General features: G+C 34.1%; 2 protein-coding genes across 2 annotated transcripts; one reads left to right on the forward strand and one right to left on the reverse strand.

Moving 5' to 3' along the window:
* Positions 1 to 315: 315 nt before the first annotated feature.
* Positions 316 to 7637, reverse strand: LOC106055906 (kelch-like protein 38). The gene is made up of 2 exons (XM_013212401.2): positions 7459 to 7637; positions 316 to 3871 (listed from the first exon to the last, which is right to left on the reverse strand). Exons 1-2 carry the CDS (start codon positions 7626 to 7628, stop codon positions 2842 to 2844), a joined length of 1200 nt encoding a protein of 399 aa, XP_013067855.2. The 5' UTR covers positions 7629 to 7637; the 3' UTR covers positions 316 to 2841.
* Positions 7638 to 9297: 1660 nt separating this feature from the next.
* On the forward strand, positions 9298 to 14465 carry LOC106055903 (Golgi SNAP receptor complex member 2-like). Its single transcript, XM_013212396.2, has 3 exons — positions 9298 to 9526; positions 11586 to 11818; positions 13899 to 14465. Exons 1-3 carry the CDS (start codon positions 9485 to 9487, stop codon positions 14263 to 14265), a joined length of 642 nt encoding a protein of 213 aa, XP_013067850.1. The 5' UTR covers positions 9298 to 9484; the 3' UTR covers positions 14266 to 14465.
* The last annotated feature ends 3583 nt before the right edge of the window (positions 14466 to 18048 follow it).

Raw genomic sequence — 18048 nt, forward strand, 5'->3', positions numbered from 1 at the left:
ATAGGTTTCCCTTTAGTGCAATTGTAATACTCTCTTCTGTAAATACAGTTACATAAGAAACAAAAATCTGATACCCGTACATGATTGACTTCATTTAGAAGTTTATGTAACAACTTGAAAACCAAAAGCAAGTTGAATGGACAGAAAAATCAAACTGTCTAGAAAAAAAAAACTTCCAACTAACCCAAAGACTCTCGAACCCTGGGACACTGCCATTATTCTCACCATGCTAAAACAAAATTGACAAAAAAAAAAAAAAAGAGAAAAGAACTAAAAACATTACAAATAGGAAAGAGGTGAGCTGCTGACGCCGCCCCCCCCCCCCCCCCAAGATATATACATAAAATTGTAACTCCCCCTTCAGTTTCCCCTCATGTAGTATTTCTTCTATGAAAACTGACATGATGCCTCTGACAGTAACAGAAGAGGTATGTTCTGTGCTTAAAAAAAAAAAATATATTGGCATCATTTAGAGGTTATGAACGAAAATCAATATCATTTTTTTTTTTCATTCTTCTGTATATCTGTACAGTGGACATTGAAAGAAGAGAATATGTGGCGAGGGAAAAACTGTCCTTGTTGGATTAGATATAATTAACATATACACAATACAAAACAGGTCTTAAAAAATATGCATAGAAAAATACAAAATAGATTCTATAGTAAGCCCTGGTGGAGCATAAAAACAAGCATGGTTCATCAGATACATAATAATGTTGAAGGCAATGTACACATATTTGATTAGGCTCAACCTGACGGCATAGATAAAACATGCTCTTCCATCAGACAGATCAAAAAAAAAAAACTTGTTCATTTTCCCCAGATATAGGCCAAGTGACAGCAGGCTTTCCTAAATAAAGGTCTATACATTCACCCCTTTTAGCAGTCAATCTTTATACATGAAATATCATAAGCAGTAAGTCTTCACATATGTAATAAAAAGAAATACTCTTAAAACAATAACTTAAACAGAGGCAGTCCCACATGACCAGTTGCCCCTTTTAATACTCTTCATTGTAGTGAAAGACAAATGTATATTATCATCTTGTACATTCAAAGACGTCAAATTTTAAATGTTAACATGCATTCTGAGCACCAGAACTGCAAGTATAATAAAATCATATTGCATAATGCATTATTAAAAAAAACTGTAAATAATGCAAGCCGAGACTCTGTGATACCACATGACCAGTTGCCAATGATTAATAAACTTATCTTTATTATCTTGAAAGACACTGATTTTATAACCGAGCAGTACCATTACACAGAAGAACAATAAATAAGATTGAAAAGAAATTCTACCAATCATCTTGTACAATCAATATACAGCAAATTTTTAATGTCTGTGTGCATTCTGAGCACCAGAACTAAAAGTTAGAAGTAAAATAAAATTGTATTGCAAAATAATTCATAATAGCTGTAAACAATGCAAACCAAGAGTGAAAACCCTGGCCACATTTGTAAAAGCATCGTAAAATGTATGCTGACAAGTTGTTCTAGAGATTGTGCACATGTTTTCTTTTTTAAAATAAAATTGATCATAACAGTGAAAAGGGGAGGGGGCGGGGGAGAGGCGAGGCCTTAAGGAAAAGTTTCCTTTTTATTTTTAACCCAATCCCTCTCAATGTGGTCCCTACTCTCAACATTGCCTAGAGTCTGAGGGAACAGAACACTGCCCAGTCCTCCACTCTAGTGTTTATCCTCTAGCCTATGTGATAACAAAAATCAGATGTTAACCCTTTCCGGTCGAATGTCCCACCCAGTGGGACATTTTTTTTTCCCCTGTTCTGGTCGAATGTCCCACCCAGTGGGCCATAATACTTTGGCTCGGATTTAAGTTAAATATCAAACTTTTTGTTCCACTTCCTGATTCCTAACCAGAGACTAAAAAAATTCCAATATTTCATAGCTAACTTTCCAAACAGAAAGACTAAAGACTACATTGTTTGCAGTAACAGAAAAACACCAGGCAGTGGGTGTAAGACAGTATTCTATTGTGAAACTTACTCTCAGTTGGTCAGTTACATCACCCTGGAGTGCTTCAAAAAGTACCATCCACAAATAAGTTTTCAAAACTAAACATTCAGACATCATGTTTGGAACATTTTTCGTTGTTATAAATAAAATATTAAAAAAAACAACAACTGGATGTCTGTTTTATTTTATTTTTCTACTTTCTTGTAAAATACTATGAATCAGCTAGAATTTAATTCAGACCTGGCTGCAAACTCCTCAAAAAATAAAAAAGACTGGTAAGGGTTAAAAGTTCCTTGGTAGCTACAAACGCAGTGTTAGAACCTCAAGCCGATCAAAAATTTTCAACAGAAAAACTAAAGTAGGTTACACACCGATGGATGGCCCACATTTTCCAGCAGGGATAATAAAAGGCTGTCATAGAAAAAAAGTAGGTAATTTAACATTTAAACAGACAGATAAGAATATATTAAACACATTACAAGTTGTGTTTAAAATACATCCACACCCGTGTTAAAACAATTATGTTACAGTAATTACTTCAAAACCTGATCCAGCCAGAGGAGATGTACCGAAGACCATCTATCATTTCAATATATGCAATGTATAGATGCTTTAAAACTCTCAAACCTTAGCAAATTAATTATGATAGTAGCAGAGAAAAGTTAGCTTTATTGTCAAACAATAATTGTTTTTATAGTTAAAACAATAAATTGTTTTTACATTTCAATAATTAAACAATAGATATAATATATATATATATGTATATAAAAAATATAAATAAGCATCATTTCATCAGGTTAACAAGCTAATCTTCTTGTGACCAAAAAAAAGAGATAATGATATTTAAATAACTTGAGAGTATTGTCAAGAAACCATGGATGTATTCATGAACTTTGGCATGCCCATGGTCAAATTATGTTGTTTTTTCATGCAATGTTGGCAAATAAGTCCGAGTGTATAAAAACAATTTGGTTCATCAAGTCGATCTATCAAATTTAAGTTATCTTCAGCAAATGTATTGTGGGGATCAGGCTTTTGAATCACTTTTGCAGCTTGACAATTTATTGCTGCAACAGCTCTTCGGTTGCCTTGGATAAAGTTGTTGGTAAGCAAGGCTGATAGACATTGTGTACTAACTTTGGCCAAATTAACGACTTGTATCAAGTTGCCCAGGTTTGCCAGCCGTTTATGATAATCCTTATTATACTTTCCAGTGGGTGTGCACCATTTTAAAATTGCTTCCACCTGAAAATCTGCACAAACTGGCAATAGTGGATGCTTTAGGATTTGCAGGAGCTCTTCATACTTAAGCTTTAAAAATTTATCGTTTTGGACAACAGTAATGAAGTTTCGCGTCAAATAAATTAAGACGTGATGATTGACTTTTGCTGCATCTAATAGTTGTGCATATTTGTAGATCATGAAACAGTTTTCGGAATTCATATTTCTTAAGATGAAGGTCTCACAAATTTCTATTAGGAACTCAATTTGAAGCTGGTGTGCTCCCTTCCACACATCGATCATGTTTTCTAGAGTCAAAACATTAGAACCGGTGTAAATCACATCGAGTATCAGCTTGAAAATGTTTGGTGAAATTCCATGAACTCTAGCTTTCAGTTCTTGCGTTTCTTTCATGCCAGACCTCAACATGGCTTCAAAAAATCCAGAGCACGCATTTAAAATGAATCTGTGACATGGAAACTCTTGATCCTCAATAGTGACAATAAAATCACAAAACATTTCTCTGGTAGGGCCCCGGCTGAAACATTTGAATACACCCTTTCTTAATTTCATGTTTATTTCAGTCTTCAAGTCAGCCACTAATATTTCCGGACTTTCCGAACCAAAGTCAAAAGCTTGTGGCTTTATAACTCTTGAAACAGGTTGATGGGGTCTGAAACATAAATGAAGGTAGAAAAAAACATTATTTTCTCTAAGCATGTGTCCCACGGTAATACTCTTTACTGTAACACTGTAAAGGTTTATTTAAGGACACAACTGCATAAACAATGTTTTCACAACTTAGGCTATAATGCCAGCATACTTATCAACTTATCATAAAACATTCTTTGGGAAATGAGTGGATAGCAATATTTCTTCCCTACACCTTTTAAACAGCATTCCTAATTCCTAAGTGACAAACCTCATGGCTCTATGGGGCAGTTCGGATTAGCTTGTTTTATATCAGTTAAGGATTACCAAAGAAAGGATGCTTAAATTCTAGTTATGTGCTGACAAAGGTGGCCTTTTAATTCTAAGTTTGTTTTGACTAAGGTTAAAAAGCATTTCAATTCTACATATTTGGCTATCTGAGCAAGTACATTCAATAATGCTAACCTAGATCTCTAGAATCACTAAATGGATTCACATGAAATTATGTACTAAAATTCCTTTTACCTCTTAGGTACTCCATGTGAAACAAATTAGATTCACAGTCTGAGCACAGTAAAATAGCAAGCTTACAATTAAACCTTTATATTTAATTTTCTGTATTTTCCCAAAATGGCTGAAGTCTACAATGTCTACATATAAGATTGAATACAAAAATGCTCCATAGCACAAATATCGATTTTTCTTTTTTTTTTAAACAAATTTTCTTTTTTTTTTCTCTAAGAAACAGCTACATGAATGTACGTCTGTGTAAACAAATTTTTTTAAAAAATCTGTAAATTTTTTGGGTGCAATACTTAGTCCCTGTTGACACTTTAAAAAGGTTAACAAAACCAGATTGGTATTTTTATGTTTTTCTTTTACTCAGGAACACCAAATACTCGTGAGGGCCTATTAAAAAAAGTGTACGTGTGTGTGTTTTGGGGGGAAGATTTTTAGCTTGTGTGGGTGGGGCCAAAAAGCAACCTTACGCCTAAATATTTAGATATTGAAGTGAGAGGCCAAAGAAACGTCAGGAGATATAATTGTGTAAGACTAACTTTCCGGTTATGGGGTGAAAAGGTGTGTGTGTGTGTGTGTCTGGGGGGTGGGGTGATTCTAGAATTTACAGGCTAAAAAAGTGTGAGTGGGGGGGAGCTTTACAAAGCAAGTCACAAGTCAGATTCTAAGTGGGTGGGCATTAGGATGCAAATAAAGGGGTGGGGTCTAGAAAGAAATAACAGGCCATTGCAATTCAAAATTTTTTTTAAAAGTCTATAAAATTAGATCTTTTGCACAGTTTGAACATGCGTAGTTAAAAATAAAATCTGATGTTAAAGAAGGGCGGGGTAGGTATGACAAAAGATAAGCTTCTTCATAAATTTTTTTCCCTGACTACGATATCGAACACCTTGTAAACCCTATTCAGACAAATATATATATATATATATATATATGTATTTAAAAAATAATTTTAATATCTAATTCTCTTATTTCAATGTATTTTACTGGTCAAGCAAGAGGTGAACTACCAAGTGAAAAAGAAAAGGACTTATTGCCATACACATAACACAGTGATAGTTCAAAATTTAGGCAACGTCAATACTATAATGATTTATTTAGCAATGGCAGGGGGAGTGCACAATTATTTTTAGGGGGAAAGGTGAGTATATCTGAAAAAAAAATTGTTTTTTTTTGTCAAAATAATTTTTAATAAACATGTATACATTTATAAACTGCTTAGATCTATGTGTTTTGTTGTCTTTTATTTACTAAAAATTTACTGATTTAACTGATTATGTTCATTTTTGCTTTGAACATTAAAGAAAAAATTTCATAAAAATACATGAACACAAAAAAAAAATGTGTTCGATATTGTAACATTTTCTAAAATGGTAAACTACCTTATCAAACACCCCTTATAAAATATATAACTATGAATAGCTTTAATGGAAAACACAGGAAGTGTTATATAAATACATATGTTCTCCTTTCAATCCTGAATCCAAATATGTCTTGCTTGGCTAATCACCTAATGCACCAGTGGGCAATACAGCAGCCTTAGACGCCTTACTACTGGAAGCACCCCCATTCATGTGCATGAAGTCAAAATTTAACACGCTTTCATACCAGTGTAAGTGTACTTTGTTAGAATAATTATTATTTTAAAATTATTTTAAATTTAGATCTACATAATTAACATAATGATCATAATGATAATCTAGATTCTAGACCATAATAAGTCTAAATCTAGATCTAGATTTGGATCTTTAACTAGTCATTTTAGACTTTATAAAATTGAATTGATCAAGATTCAATCAAGAGGTCTAAATTATTAGTCATATAATAGAATCTAGGGAGATTAAATTCCGGAACTTCCGGTGTCCAAAAAATGACGTAAAAACTTGAGACAAGAGTTTTCCTTACTGCTACATAGGTCTTTGTTTGAAATCGATTATGCTCACTATATATAAAGATATCATTGCTAAAAAGAGTGAATTCGATTACTTTTGATGATGGAGAACATTTTTGTCTTTAACAATTTTTTTGAAAAAAAAAAAATTATTTAAATATTTTGCATTGAAAGTATATACATTATTTATTTTTGCTGATACTCATCACAGAAAAGTCGTACCCTCTTGATTTTTTTCCTGCTAATAGTACATGTGTCTGGCTATATTCCTACCAATTTTCAGATCGATCTATTGTCAACATCGAACACACTTGAAAAAAAAAAAAAATAACATTGACCTCAATGGACTTTTCAGGTTTTATTTTTTTTTTTATAGAAGATATTGTTTGTCACCAACAAATGAAATTATAATCTTGTAGCAGATATTATTAGCTACAGATCTAGATACTTTTGAAAGATTTTTTACCTTGCAATTTTTTTAAAAAAGCATTTGAAAAAAAATTGTTTCAGGCGATTTTGATCCCAATTTTTAAATATTTTGTTATTTTCTGCCATCACAACGCCGCCATTTTGTCCCCACCTCTCTGACATTTCTTGTAGATCTAGACCAGATAATTTGTTTATTTCATCAATATTTACATTTTAAACAACTGAAGTTCATAAATATAAATGAAATCAGAATTGTGAGCTAGAAATTTACTACGAATACTAGAAATCTACTATTCAATTTCTTATTTAATAAGTAGATCTATCGTCTACGAAACTCAATTCCAACTTTTTAACTTTTGACCTTGGGGGTGTGTCTCGCTGGCTGAGCCAACGACAAGCTCTCACTTCAGTTTCTCAACCAATGTTAGGTCAAAACGGCACAAAAAAGATCATAACTATGTCACTATGACATAACTTTCTTAATGTTAAACATACAGTCATAATTTATACACCATTAGAAAGTTCTTTTAAAGTATTTTAATGATGTACTAACGAAAAATTGTTTTTTCAAAGATAAATTTTATTTTCACCTCCCTAATATATCATATAATAGATCTAGATCTAACTATTAGACTTACTTGACTTAGTGATAGTGGCATTATTAGTCACATATGATTATATGATATACTCATGATATAGTTTAGTAATATTTAATAATTTAAATCTAATCTAGATCTAGATTAACTAGAATCTATATAGATTAGCTCTACCTTTGGGACAACCGAAGCCATGATGATGTCGATGCTGGTGTCGTTGGTGACCTGGGTGGTGGTGATGATGATGCTGCTGCTTCGCCTTCTACTTCTACTTCTAGCTCTAGATCTACTTCTGCCAGTTCTGGGCGTGGAGTCGGTGGAGGGATCTCCATGAAGTATGCCATGAAAATTGATTCTAGTATTCTAGCCTACCTAATCTATTATTATATATAGATCTAGATCTAGTATACCTAAATATATAGAGAGCAGAGGTCTAGATCTCAGTCTAGAGTCTAGGTGTAATCTAGTTAGTGGACCGATCACTTCTTTCACTGACCACGTTGACGTTACACTGACTTACAGTCGCTTCCATCGACAGTGCACCACGATTTACGGATATGGAGTATGTATAGACTCTAGATCTATATAGTTCAGTGATTTGATCTAGATCAGCAGTTGATGATTAGCGGTTCTCAACATGTCCCTGAAACGATGATTTGCCATTACGTACAGTAAAACTATATTTTTCTATATTTTAAATAATAATTTATTTCTGATTTCTCTGATAGCAGTTTACGGAAAGCCACGCCGTCTGCGAACTTTGTTAAGAAATAAACAAGGTTACAAAAGACAGTTTGTGTGGAAACACAAACTCAAAATCGGCCCCCGAAGAGGTCCACCCAGGCAGGCTTCAATATTTTCAGAAAGAACATCCAAATGAAATTATATCAAAGACAAATGAGAGATAAGGATGGAGAAAGAAGGTTGACAGATCTTGTGTAGTGCCCCAACGGTCCCGTAGATCAAAGGATAGGTTTAAGTGAATGTAAAGTTAAATGTGAACCTGGCCTAACTAGTTCCCCTTTTAGACCTTCCAAAATTGAAAATCCCAGTCTTCACCAGGATTCGAACCCGGGACCCCCGGTTCGGAAGCCAAGCGCTTTACCTCTCAGCCACCGCGCCTCCCCTGGCCTAACTGCTGTCTTATAATTGATCTAATTGTTTTGAAAAGGCTCAATCTCTTATTCGAATCCTCAAAAAAAAAATAATAATAATAATTTCCGCAATAATAAAAATGTTCAGAAAAATGAAGTTTATAAGATCACTATTCATTTTAAATTAGGTCTAACTTATAACGCGTACTAATTAGCTTTTTCTCTTTAAAAAACTGCTTGCATAACTGATTTTAAAATTAGATTTTTCGCTTTCAGAAAAAAAAAGTAGCCGTTGCATCAGAACTTTGAATGGTCTAAAATATTGTGATGTCGGATTTTCAATATCTTTTCTAGTTGTCTGCTGGCGGTCTATTTAAGTTTTCTTTCCGTTTTATTGCGTTTGTTATCAATAATGGCTTTTCTTTGAGTCTCAAATGTTTGTCCCGCAGCTTTTGTGAGAGCTCTCCAACTGCCTCTCTCAGAGGCCATCTGCTGCCAGAGAATGCTGCCAGGTACTTTCCTCTATGCCAGTGAGGGCGAAATGGCGCCTGAGTGGATCTTTAGAGCGCTTACGGAGGGCACCTCTGTATCGCCGTCCTCCTCTAAGCTCGCCAAAGAATAGAGCCTTTGGCATGCTGTCGTCTCGCGTATTGATTGCTTAAAAATTAATAAATAGATGACATTTTGTTCATATTTGCCTTCTCACGATTCTTTGTAAGTGTTTTTCTTAGAAGGGGGGCTGGCGCTGGCGGATTTTTTAATAGAAAAAATATGAAAAGGGGTTGGTAGGCCAAAAAAGTTTGAAGACCACTGATATATACTAATCAATGATTGATCCCTCTCTCACTGCTTATAGAAATACTGAAAATACGGTTCAGTGACTATCACACAGTAAATGGAAAAGCGAAAGCGGAAGTTAAAAAGAGTAACTCTGACGCGACACGTAAACTTCGATCTAAGTCAGCCAAGTAGATCTAGATCTAGATCTAGTATCATATAGATCTACTCTATAGATTTAGATCTAATCTAGATCTCAAATTTATTTCCTCCTAGATATAGCCTAATCTATTTAAGACTTCTAGATCTGATCACAATTCTCGGATATTATGGAGACACTCTATCACCAAACGAATCATCTCTTACAACAGGTAATCTGAGTTACAGTGAGTAGGCCTAATTATGCCCTAATTCACTGAAAAAAAAGTGAAATCATAATAAATCATAGTCATAATCATATCATAAATTAGATCTATATCATATTATTAATTAATTAATTATTTATTATTATTTATTAATAATATTATTAATATAGATCTCTAGATGTAGACTCGGGAGCCTAGAATCATTTTGTGGGAGTTGTGGACTAATGGAGTATGTATGTGTGTGTGTGTTTGTGGCATAACCATGAGTAAAGATATAGTAGATAATCAATTTTGTTTGTTTAGGCCTAGCGGCCTAAGCTAAATAGATTGTGATGTAACCGCAAATAATTCCTCGTTCCATATGCTAGGACAAATTAGTACACATGCTCCTTCTTCCCTAGTGCTATTTTATTAGAGCATGGAATGGGTTGCCTGAGCTAGCCAGGAAAACCAGTGACTTAGCAGAATTTAGGTCATTGGTTAATATACATGACTAAATACATGAGGCTTAGGACATAGCGTCTGTATTATATAAGTTTAGATTGTAAAAGGGGAGGTAAAAATTTAACTAGAGAATACGAGTTGGAGAAGAGTGACAGAAAGTGAGTTAAAATTTTGCTTAAGTTGTTCTAGATATTACCATTTCAGTTTCTACATAAATCTACATCGAAGATATAGCTGTGTATAGGGATCACAAAAAATGGTTCACAGACAAATCATTCATGTCAATCGATTCACTTGACTGCCAGTTCACTGACTATTGGCTCACAACAAATGTTTTCTGATGTGTTTTGTTCACCATCAACCTGAAAGTAACATACTTTACATACTGTAAATATTCTCTTCTGTGTGTGTCATCACTGCTGTATCATCTCTGACAAAAGTGGTTCTAATTTTTTTCTTTCGCCCTCAATCTGGCAATATTAATAGTCTGCCTTGAGAAGAACCTTCCAAAGAGTTTTGGAGCCAGTAGACACCTTTGTTTTACTCCACTGCTTGGAGCAGACATCCATGGCACAATACCCATCATGTTTTAATGTAAGGATACAAATTATTTAGCAGTTTGGGTGGGCAGCCTATTTTGCACAAATGAGACCATCTCTACTAACTAGATTGAAGGTTTTAGTCAGGTCAATAAATACAATGTACAAAGGCATTCTTAATTCTCTGCACTTTATCCTGATGGTGATGGAAAGGAAATGTCACATCAATGATGGATCTTTGAGGGTGAATACCACATGGGGATTCTGGGTAGACCTCATAAGCAAGCTATTCCCCCGTAATTGTTACAATTTATACAATAAAAGAAATGTAAAAAGCTTTTGAGGCATTAGACTAATGATGACCACCGCTTTGATATATTTTTGTCAATATTTGTATAAATATTATCTTGGACCATAAATATATTAGAGCATATACATATAATTACTTTTTCTATCTTTCTGCCACTATAGCATGATGTTAATTAAGATCTAGGTTCACAGTCATCAATAAACAAACAACAACCATTAGTGTCATGGTGGAAAACGATACTTTATTATATTGAACGCGTGCACCTTTGCGCACCATATCAACATCCCCTTTTCTTTAAATAAGATTAAAAAAAAATAAAACATTTCGAGGAGTATCATAAAAAATAAAATAAAACAAAACCACAACAACATAAACAACAAAACATAACATACATATATACGCTTCAATGAATATGAAACATAATCACATTTAAAAATCAACATTCAATAGTTCATTAAGACACATAGTCATTGAATCTTGTTGGTTTCTTCAACTGATCCCTTGGTCGCAGGGAATGATGAGTTGATGAGTGGCAAATGTGTTGATTACGAGTTCTATTTTCCTGTAAAGTTGTCATCAGTATCGGGGAATATCATGCAATTGCTTGCTTGAATCAACCAGAGAAACACAATGACCTAGTAATGTTTAAGTCTCTAATTAATATTCCTGACTAGAATAATTCATGAATTTGTGCATAACAATATCCTCTTGTGAAGGAAAGATAACACTATTGTTACGTAAAAGCTTTTCATTTAATCCCTATAATCTTCAGGTGCATGGAGACCTGGCCAACTTAGAGCGTGCACTAGGCACCAGTGATGTGCACCAGAAAGAGAATGAATTACAGGTGCACATTGATCGTATATTTAGCAACTGTGAGCGCTTAGACATACTGGTGATGAAGGAGCCAGTAGCCAGACGTGCCAATGCCAAGATGAGAGTGGATCAACTTAAGTACGACTGTCAACACTTGCAGAGCTCAATGCGCCAACTGCAACACAAAAGGTAAACAAACAAACAAAAATAAAACATCAGCATTCTTTAACCCAATAGTCCATCTAACTGTCTAGTTTAAAAAAAAACAAACTTTCAAATACTGTAAAATAAAAACAAGCTTTAAAAAAACTTTCCAGGGAAGATCATTATGTTGCTTTATCTGCACTCTCATTAAAAAAAAATTTTCAGGAAAAGAAACATCCAGTCTCACTTTTAAAAAATTACTAAGCTTGTGTTCTCCATTGGAACCAGACAAGTTGGTGCTAATTTCCTTGCGTCCTACTGCATTATGCATTTGCTGTAAACAATACATCCTGGGTTCTATAGGGTTAACAAAAAAGGCTATCCAAGTGACTTTTGTAATGTAAAATTTAAATAATGTAGTAAAAACTCCTGATTTGAGTAAAAATGGATTTTTTAATTTACATTTTTTTCCACCTAAAATTTTGTAACTTTAAACATCCTTTACATTGACATGGAATATAAGATCTAGGTTTTGTAGCTCAAAGCTCAGTCATTAAGTTGTAGCTTCAAACAGTTAGTACAACTCAACCAGTGTAGGTGTTATTAAACTCTTTATGTTGAACTTGAAATAATCTTAAACTAACTTCTTTTCTTTTAACAAAACTGAATATTAACTTTTATTAAGAAATTACAAAGCTTTCAACTTCAATGTAAAAATAATTGAAATAATGATACTTTAAGTTTTCTATATTATATATATATATATATTTGTCTTTTGTCTTCGTTTCTAAAGATTAAGGGTGTGTGCAGTATTTTTACATGTGGTCGAGAGGCCAAATGCGCTTGAACTTGGCTTGGCTTGGCTACCTAGAAGGAGGCTTGAGGTTCGACACCCGACTCGGGCAGAGTTGTGCTTACTGAGCGCCTAAAGGCAGCACGGAAAACCAACTCCTAGATACCCCCTCCCCTTCCCCCCCCCCCCCCCCCCTTCCCACTGGTCCGCAGATGAGATTGGACTAAAAGCGCTCTGAGCATGCTATAAGCATGAAAGTAGCGCTATATAAAAGCTATAATAATAATAAAAGAAAATAAAACTCTCTGAAACTTCAGGTCTCTTGCCTGTTCTCCTCCCTCGTAAACGCTCACACCCTGTATTTATTAACTTGAACTACAAAAGACCATCTCATTATTTCATTAGAATCTAGTCAGCTGACACAACAAAATCTGCCCTCCTTTACTCATGGTTACATCAAAAAATATACCATAACACACTGTCATATTGGATGAAGTGTTTCAAAAATGCTTAAAACAACATGCCATGTTCTTCATGTATTTTTACAAAGCTTGTATCAGCTCACTCTTTCTGGTAAAAAAAAAGTTTGCAAATGTTATTTCTCTTACTCCCAATCTTGGATCAAGTTTAAATTTTTCACAATTGTTTCTTGTAGCCGAAGAAACAAAATCACTGAAAAAAAACAAAAAACAATTAGTTAATTAACTAATGGTAATACATTATTTTCTTTGGTATCAAACAAGAGGCGGTTTGAGCTCTTAGTTCGAACTCAAGTAGTACAACATTTTGTTTCAAATCTGTAACTGTAACATTCACCTGGATACCCCCTTCTTTATCCCCCCCCCCCCCCATATTTCTAATCTCACAGATTTATTAATATATTAGTCTAGATCTGTTTCAACTTTAATTACATGACTGGTCCATTCTTTTTCTTCTTCTTCGTTCTCATTGTTATGTTGGAGTGTTCAGATGACTAGACCAATACATGATATGAAATGCGCAGTGGTTTCCAAATCAGGGAGCTCTCCATATAGTTTTCTTTCTATTGGGGTGATTTGGGGCCAATGTCTTATACGGGCCTCTTGGTAAAGAGAGCAGTTTTGGAGGACGTGGTCGGCATTTTCTGGTGATACTCCACATGGGCAGATTTCACTGGTTCCAATTTTGAGCTTCCGGTACATGTGTTGTCGCATTCTGTTGTGTCCGGTCCTGAGTCGAAAGATTAGACGTTGGATGACTGGTCCAAATTATAACCCTTAAAGTCCTAATTGATGCAATTACATTTAATATGAGTTTTGTTTTCTTTAAAGTATTTTTTTGATGTTGTTGTAGATATATGAAAGAGCAGGAAGAATATGAGCGGGAGTCGTTGCTTTCTAGAAAATTCACCACCAATGAACAGGACACAGCCATAACAATTGACCCAGCCCTCCAGCACCACACCAAGCTGAACGAATCCAGCAAGCAGATGGACAATTTGCTCGGCCACGGGGGTAGCATCCTCACAAGCCTCAGGGATCAGCGTGTGACCCTAAAAGGGGCCCACCGCCGGCTCCTGGACATCACAAACACTCTTGGACTCACAAACACAGTCATGAGGTTGATAGAGAAGAGGACAAGTCAGGATAAGATAATCATGGTGGTGTGCATGCTGATATGCTGCTTAGTTATGTACCTTGTCTGGAAATATTTTACGTAATCCACATAGTTAATTAGCATTATATAAATATACATTGTTATTGTTATTCCGGTACCCAAATCACCAGTTTAACATTCTAAGGGAAGTAATTCTCTGAAAGATTACTAAGAGGGAACAATCGCCACCGACTTGAAAGATTGTTTTGAAAAAAAATCTTCATAGCAGACTTTTTTATGTAGTTGACGTTTTTAGGTCTTTTATTTTGTTTTAGGTCTTTTATTTTGTGAAAGATTTTGTTTTATGAAGAGACTATTCTCTTCTTATAATATTCCTTTGAATAATTTTGTTCCTGTCCCAAGTTTTTTCATCTCTTTAAAACACACACACACACGGGTAAATTTGTTTTGACAATCTCCTTACCAACCTGCCTATATATTATAATGACATTTCTATATGACCTTTCTGATGTTGCTGTGTGGTATGTATGTGCTCAGTAGTCCTGGGTTCAAATCTTGCCTGCTGGCATCCCCTGTCATCCTGCGGGAGGTTTGGGCTAAGATGTAATTATCTTGAAATCTAAAGGGACATCTAAAACACATTACACATTTTAAAAACAAACTAAGGCTTTAGAAATATTGTTTTGTTTACATCCCATGGGTGGTTGGGTTGCAACTCTAGACAAGCTAGTCCAGCCTTGTAGGGGTATTACTTAACTTAATACAGAAGTTTGAAAACACTTTTTTTTAAGTAGATGTAGATAGTGTTGAAATTTAATGTAGAAAGAATGAAAACACAATAAAGATTATTATTATTATAATAACAGGACAATAAAACTGGACAATAATAACAGGGAGCTTAATGATTAAAACATCATGCTTTAAAACTACTGCATTCAATATACTGTTAGGATTCTCTATCCTAATCAGGCCTTCTGTAAACACTGCTCAACACACAACACATATAACTCAAGAACTTGACAATGAGTTCCAAATAATCTGTCACTTTGATAATGAGTAAATAAAAATAGCCAAAACGGCACAATTGGCAACAGAATAAACCAACTTCAAATGTTACACTGTACATCACCGCACTGTCATACTAAACTGTACTGTCACTTTATCGGCCTATCTCATCCTGGACTAGTAGGTTTCACTTGAGGATTCCACCAGGACCAACTTCATGGCTGACTAGCAGTCCCGGTCTCTTCGCTGTCCTGTCTTGAACTGCCCTGCCTTACACACTCTGTCTCTGGTTTCACATGGGTCATATTTACGTGCAAAGTTCATACCAGTACTGTCTATTGTCCATCAACATAGCACTCTAAAATGTATTACTGGCCTGTGTCACATATGTCAGCTGATCCTACACATCTGGCATTGAGTGAATAGATTCTGAGTTTCTGGTTTTCCTTTACAAATGATTAAGTCCTTACCCAAATCTCCTGGAGGACAGCTGAGGACCACAGAGTGGACAGGGGTTTGAACCCTTGACAATCTGTAGTGCATACCACATGACCAAGCAGCAATACATAAATTATATAATTGAACAGATTCCGCTGCAATCAAATGAAAAAGAAGCCTATTTATTGAATTACATTCACAAGTTCGTTGACTGTACATATTTTTTTTTAGTTATTGAACATATTTTTGAACTATAAATAAAAAAAAAATTTAACCATAATCAAAAACCCAATTTTGAAAGTTAGTCTAAGAAAACTTTTTTTTTTATTAAATTGAACTAGAACCTACACACGTTCCATTTAAGGAAAAGGTTTTCATTTTTTAAGTTAGAATTTTTTGATTCAGCCTTTTTAATTACTTAATTTTAATTTTTTTTTTTAATTGTAATTTTGTGACATTGTATGAAGTGTTTATTGTTTCTTTTTATTACCTCAATGTCTTTGTGAAGTTGTGAGTATTATGATTGAATCGTGGGGTCAGTCCACTTTCCCTCGCTTTTTTATGTGTGTGTGTAACAAATTGAACAAAGTGTTTTCTTAAATCCATCCCCTTGCTCCCTTTTCTCCCAATCTTGTCTTTTTTTTTTAAATTGAGCCCTAGACTTAGATCTTCATCTCTAAGCTTATGTATCGGTTGCTGGCCAACCTTCTTGACATGAATTAATTCAATTGTGTTGAAGGCTTTAATCTGTACAAATTTCATTTTTAAGTTAAAATAATTACTTCTGATATTGAAAACTTGAATTATGAATGTTGGTGTTGAGGTCAACCTTTGAGCCTCGCTATCATCTTTTGCCATCAGAAGACATTTTGTGTTTGGCTGGGCAACTTGAAAATTTTGACCTCTTTAAGTTTTGGGCAGACATCTTTTGGTACTGGCATGTTTTCTTCTTCTTTTGTATATTCTTTTGTCTAGAAAGTTTGACCCTCTCTATTGTTTAGAGTGATGTCTTTATTTAAAACTATGAAACATTTCCAGATCATGATCTAAACATTTACACTTTAAAGAAAATTCATAAAATTCTACAAAGTTTATTTAGGCTAGTGCAGTTTTGACACGGCAGCAGCCAATTTAAAGGGTTTAGCACAAAGACCTTTTTTATAGGACTTTCAATTTCTATACACATTTAGGTTCGGTAAACAGATAATCCACTATATCATTGTTGACTAGTCATTATTCAATCACTGTTTATAATGACTCGCAAGTGTTAATGGAAACGGCTGAAATTTATTACATTGGTTTAGTGTGTAAAATATATTTAATTGGATAAAGTTTCTGAATTGAATGTTTATTGGAACATAGTCTTTCAATTTATTTTTATGTGTATACTAAAGTTACTTAGTCAAGATGACTCCTTTGTACATTTAGTCTTTGCTCGGAGACTATAAAGCTAAATCTTGTTGAATATAAAAAGGTAAAGCTTCTTCCGTTTTAAAAGAATATATTTTCCTCAATCTAAGGCTTTTTGTTAATTCTGTGGTAGCCGAAATTGTTTGTCACATGTCCAGATATTGTGTACTTTGTACTCTATAATTTTGTACATTTTTTTTTCTTAAATCTTCTTTAAGGTCTGTGGGTTGGTGTGAGTTTTTGTATATTACATCGGACATTTATCCAACACTAATGTCAACTGTCACAGCACCCCCACTGTGAAAGTCAAGGGACAGATGATGATGAAAGTAGTGATTGTGTAAATGTGTACAACTGGATTGCTTACGTACAAAGGCCGAATCAATGTTGAAAATGTAACAAGATATTGCCTCATACACATCCTAAAACATTAATTTTTGTTATCAAGTTTTCAGACCTAGTCTATGTCTCTTTTTTTTTTTCCCAACATGTTATCATTCATATTTAACTATTGCTATTTAAAACCTAGTGCTGCTCCTTTGATTGCAATAAAAAGTCGTGTTTAAGAAATAGTTCAGTGTATGTGCTTAGGGAGGTGGGGGCTGCTATCTTAGTTCCATTCATTTTACAACACAAAATAAAATATATTTGAATTGTTGATGAACCCATGAATTTGGTTTTCTTTTGCTAACTTTATTTGCTTGGCATGTATTGGTCGACCAGATCAGCTGAAAGAAAGTTTGAATTTATTCTTCATAGAACCTATCGAACATTGAGACTAATCTTTTGGAGAGAAAAAAAAAATCATATTCTATTTTAAAATCACAACTCGTATATTAATATTTTACTGGTCACTCAAATATTCTCATTTTATAGTTGTGTTGTAGATATTTTTTTTTCTTAAATTTTTTTACAGTTACATTAGTGACATTCTATCAAGTGTTCTCTTTATTAATAATATTTGTGCGTTAATAGTTATAGCTGATTATCTTCTAAATGACCAGACTTTCCTTACAAAAGAAGAAATATTACA

Source organism: Biomphalaria glabrata, chromosome 17, assembly GCF_947242115.1.
Source record: "Biomphalaria glabrata chromosome 17, xgBioGlab47.1, whole genome shotgun sequence".
Lineage (NCBI taxonomy): Eukaryota > Metazoa > Mollusca > Gastropoda > Planorbidae > Biomphalaria > Biomphalaria glabrata.

Coding starts and splice junctions, on each gene's coding strand:
- LOC106055903 (XM_013212396.2), top strand. CDS start 9,485: ATGGAGACACTCTATCACCAAACGAATCATCTCTTACAACAG. Junction 9,527..11,585: donor CGAATCATCTCTTACAACAG/GTAATCTGAGTT, acceptor TATAATCTTCAG/GTGCATGGAGACCTGGCCAA. Junction 11,819..13,898: donor CGCCAACTGCAACACAAAAG/GTAAACAAACAA, acceptor ATGTTGTTGTAG/ATATATGAAAGAGCAGGAAG.
- LOC106055906 (XM_013212401.2), bottom strand. CDS start 7,628: ATGGCATACTTCATGGAGATCCCTCCACCGACTCCACGCCCAGAACTG. Junction 3,872..7,458: donor TGGCTTCGGTTGTCCCAAAG/GTAGAGCTAATC, acceptor TTTATGTTTCAG/ACCCCATCAACCTGTTTCAA.